This window comes from Triticum dicoccoides, chromosome 6B (assembly GCF_002162155.2).
Source record: "Triticum dicoccoides isolate Atlit2015 ecotype Zavitan chromosome 6B, WEW_v2.0, whole genome shotgun sequence".
Lineage (NCBI taxonomy): Eukaryota > Viridiplantae > Streptophyta > Magnoliopsida > Poales > Poaceae > Triticum > Triticum dicoccoides.
The window spans coordinates 156,733,049-156,736,848 of NC_041391.1; the positions used below are offsets into that span (position 1 = coordinate 156,733,049).

The 3,800-nt window shown below is 54.7% G+C and overlaps 1 protein-coding gene across 2 annotated transcripts; it reads right to left on the reverse strand.

The window, feature by feature from the left end:
- Positions 1 to 676: 676 nt before the first annotated feature.
- Positions 677 to 1,861, reverse strand: LOC119323541. 2 transcript variants are annotated; one of them, XM_037597224.1, is made up of 3 exons: positions 1,680 to 1,861; positions 1,042 to 1,581; positions 677 to 957 (listed from the first exon to the last, which is right to left on the reverse strand). In XM_037597224.1, exons 2-3 carry the CDS (start codon positions 1,432 to 1,434, stop codon positions 946 to 948), a joined length of 405 nt encoding a protein of 134 aa, XP_037453121.1. In that variant the 5' UTR covers positions 1,435 to 1,581; positions 1,680 to 1,861; the 3' UTR covers positions 677 to 945. The 2 variants fall into 2 exon arrangements, with proteins under 2 accessions (XP_037453121.1, XP_037453122.1); XM_037597225.1 differs by having other exon boundaries at positions 1,042 to 1,861.
- Between the last annotated feature and the right edge of the window lie 1,939 nt (positions 1,862 to 3,800).

A 3,800-nucleotide genomic window follows, 5' to 3' on the forward strand; every position in this document is an offset into this window, starting at 1 on the left:
GGCCCGTCCGCGGGCAGGCGAGGGAAGCCGGACCAGCGGCTCGAATCAGCCAGCGGCCGCTCGCGCTCGCGCCCTGCGCGTAGGGAAGCAGCTGCTTCCGTAGCGGGAGCAGCAGCAGGCGCCCCGGGCGAAGCTGCCAAGCGGAGCAGAGAAGAGGCAAGGGGCGGCCCGGTAGGGCAGCGGAGCCAGCGAGGAGGACCGGGGCGCCCGGATCCGCGGCGAGGAGAGCCGGGACGGACGGATCCGCGGCGAGGAGAGCCTAATCTGGCAATGGGTGGAGCGGGAGGAGAGCTAGCACGGAGTTGCAGCGTGCGGGAGTGAGGGGAACCTAACATCTGATACCATGTTGGATAATGAGCAACTACATTTCCTGGGGGCCAAAGGCCATTACATATACATGTGTGTCAAAGTGCAGAAAACCCCTTATACAACGAGGATATACCGAAAAGGGACTATACACATCTAACACAGGGGAAGACAAGTTTGCATGATATTATCTGAAATCTTCTGCTCATATGTTAATGATAAACCTAGGTCCATATTCATGTGAGCTATAGAGCTTGCATGTATGTACAGATTATCATGATGTTAATCTTAAGCCTCCAAGATAGTGTTGTGAGGTGCTGCAGATAACAAAAGTTCAGAAGAAGAAAAGCAGGCAGGCAGTCACAGTTCAGAAAGGTGAAACTGAACTCAAATGCACTAGTACAAAATATTTGATTGTTGACAAAGGGTGAATGAAATAATAGTACATCATATGACAATGCCACACAAAAAGAATACCATGCTATATAGAATGCTGACATGGCATGTTTACAAACACATAAAAGAATCTCTCACTCATGGAACAATCTCTCACTCACTCACACTGTATCTTCTTATAATTCACAGCTCTTCTTTCTAGCCTATTTCATCATAATTCTGGAGGGCAGTTCACCATTTTCATCAAGCCAAGTTCTGCAACGGGTAAAAACATCATGAGCGCCACACATTTGGAGCCCGCAAATGCATCAACCAAAGCTCAAATCGCTAAGAGCTCACCTGCCCAAATCTGCTCCTGGTCTTCATGAACCCGCCTCTCGTCACCGAATCATCATGGCCGCCCCCCTTGGCGCCGCTGCAGTTCCAGTAGGCCCCCACGGTGCCCAGGATCGGCATGTCGTCGGGGCTCGGGCTCGGCGACGAGTTGGCCGAGGAGATCTTGATGTCCTCCACGGTGAGGGCGCCGAGGATGGGTCCCTTGTAGGCCTTGCGGGCCGTGCCGCCCTCGGGGCGCCGGGGCAGCAGCGCCTTGCGCTCGCCGACGTTGTCCTTGGAGTCCCCCACCGGCGCCGAGGACGTCCGGTAGACCGCCGCCGACGCCGCCGAGGGCGAGGGGGGAGGCGCCGGGTTCTTGCTGTTGCACGAGTTACTCCTGAAGGCTCGGCGATCCATCGCCGGGTGGCATCAACTCCCTCCGCGCCGGTCTGAGGTCGTGCACCTCCGGACGGGCTCCGGCTCGGGAGCAAGAATCCAACCGAATTGGATCTTTGGGGCCGAGACAGACGCCTCGAGGGAGGACGATTCGAAAATGCCCCCAGGCTGATAAACAAAGACGGGAGGGACGGGAATCGGTGAATCTCGGAGGCGGAAACGACCAGAGGAACCGAATCTGCGGACGGCAAGAAGAGCGAACGAACCTGGGGAGTTGGGCGCGGAATTGGAGGGAGGGAGGCCGGCCGGGGAGATTCCTTCCGGATCGAGGCGAGGCCGTGGGAGGGGGATGAGGAGGAGGAGTGGATTCGGCGGGATTGGATTGGAGGGGCCGGAGAGGAGAGGAGGAATGGTGGGGGTGGGGGACGGCACGGGGCCGGAGAGCGACGCAGGCGGGCGGAGGCGGTGGTGGTGACGGCAGACCCGATCCCGCGCGTCCTGGCTCTCCTTGGCTGGCTCCCCCAGCCAAATAACCACCGGACCGGACCGGACCTCCCTCCCCTGTCTCTTCCGTTCCTTATTACGATCTCCTTTACTTCCTGTTTCTTTATTTTTAATGGAGCAGTTGGTAGTCTCCGCCGGTCAATTTTCGTCCCACCTTTGCTAATTTTTTTCGTCCTACAAAAATCTACAAAATTTCGTAGGTTAACCAGGGACAAGTATGACGATGCCTTAGCCTCCCTCACACGAAAAAAACCCTCCTCTCGATCCACCCCTCATGCGACCGCTCTCTTCCCCTCTCCTTCCGATGCGGCGCTGCCCCCATCTCTTGCTCCGCCGCCGCCGCCGCCCCTGCTTCCCTCCCGCTCAGACACCTCCACCGCTCCCACCCTTCTCCCCATTGTCGGATCCGCTTGCATATCGTAAAGGTTAGGCGGCGAAGCTCCACGTCCGCGACGCGCATCGTCAAGGAAGCGGCTCCCAGATCTGAGGTCGCGCGGCCGTGACGGAAGGGCTCGAGGTGGCCGCCGAAGACCAAGCCCCCACCATGTCTAGAATCGCTTCCTTCGCCGTGTTCCACCGAGGAAGGAGCCGTCGCTGCCGATCGTCTTCCCCGATGGTCGCCGTCTTCCCTGCCGGTCCCCGCGGATCCTCCGAGCACTGTCTTGTGGTCGGCGAACTCAACAGCTGTGCTCTGACACACGGGATCCGGCCGGGTACATCACTACAACCGCCTTGCCCCTCTCTCTTGCTATAGCAGATGAGAGTCGGTAAGAGGGGAGGCAGAGAGGATCTCAAGAGGTGAAGAACAGAGGGCGAGGGATGGAATTGGAAGGAGGAGGAGGAGATCCCTGCGGCATGCAGTGCCAAATCTCATGCTCGCCGTCCCCATCGCTGCGTGTTGTGCTCACAGTCCTCTGCTCCCATCAGCGGCTCGCCATTTTGACCGCACCTGCAGTTGGCTCTCTGTCCCGGCCATGGTCGTAGTCACCTCCCCTCCATTCCTCACCACCGCAACACCCCCATCACGCTGCCAGGCGATGAGTGCAGAGACGAAGCTCACACCTCCATCAATTCTTTCAGGTTGTCCCCTTCCCCACTTATTTGTTTTACCAGTGCATGAACTTACTCACCCACGCCATCTGTTTGCTAAAGTGCTTCCTAGAGCTAGATATATTTTTAACCTCATTGACATTTGCTTGTTACAATGCTTTATGGGAATAAAATTATCTGACAACATATTGGTTCTGGTTGTACCAAAGATGTATGCTTTATGAGCAGGAGGACTTTATGACTTGACAAGTTTTTCCATTATAATGTTCCATTAAAAGATTGCATGATGAGAACAATGATCCAGGTGTCCATGCCGACTGGCGGCTACGGTGGTGACAGCGCATGAGCCCGAGGTGGCCTGCTTGCAGAGCGCCATCTCTATGAGAACGATTCGGTAAGGTTTCGGTCCTCGCTTCCTACTACCAGTGTGCTTGGTCACGCTGTGCTTCGTTGTTGCTGCCGTTGGGTCATTAGAGAGTGATTTGAGTCTGCTGATTGTTTGATTTGGGAGAGCAAGAGATTTCCGCAGTTACTAGAGGCCACCAGGCTTGTTCCTGTACCCCTCTTGTAAAATGGTTCTCTGTACAAGAATATTTAATATATATTTTTGCGAACCCATTTTGACTCTGATTAAGCAACAAAACATTCAGATAGAACTCAACATGCTTCATAACACTGAACATTTGTGGTCTGTGTTGTTGTGCCTTCCTCTGTACGTTTGTGTCAGTGACGTTTGTGAACCTCTACATGGTAGTATCTACTTCTTTACTATTATAGTGTAAAATTCTATCGATTTTGTCTTGGTCAGATATAGGATTTGATCATCTATTTAC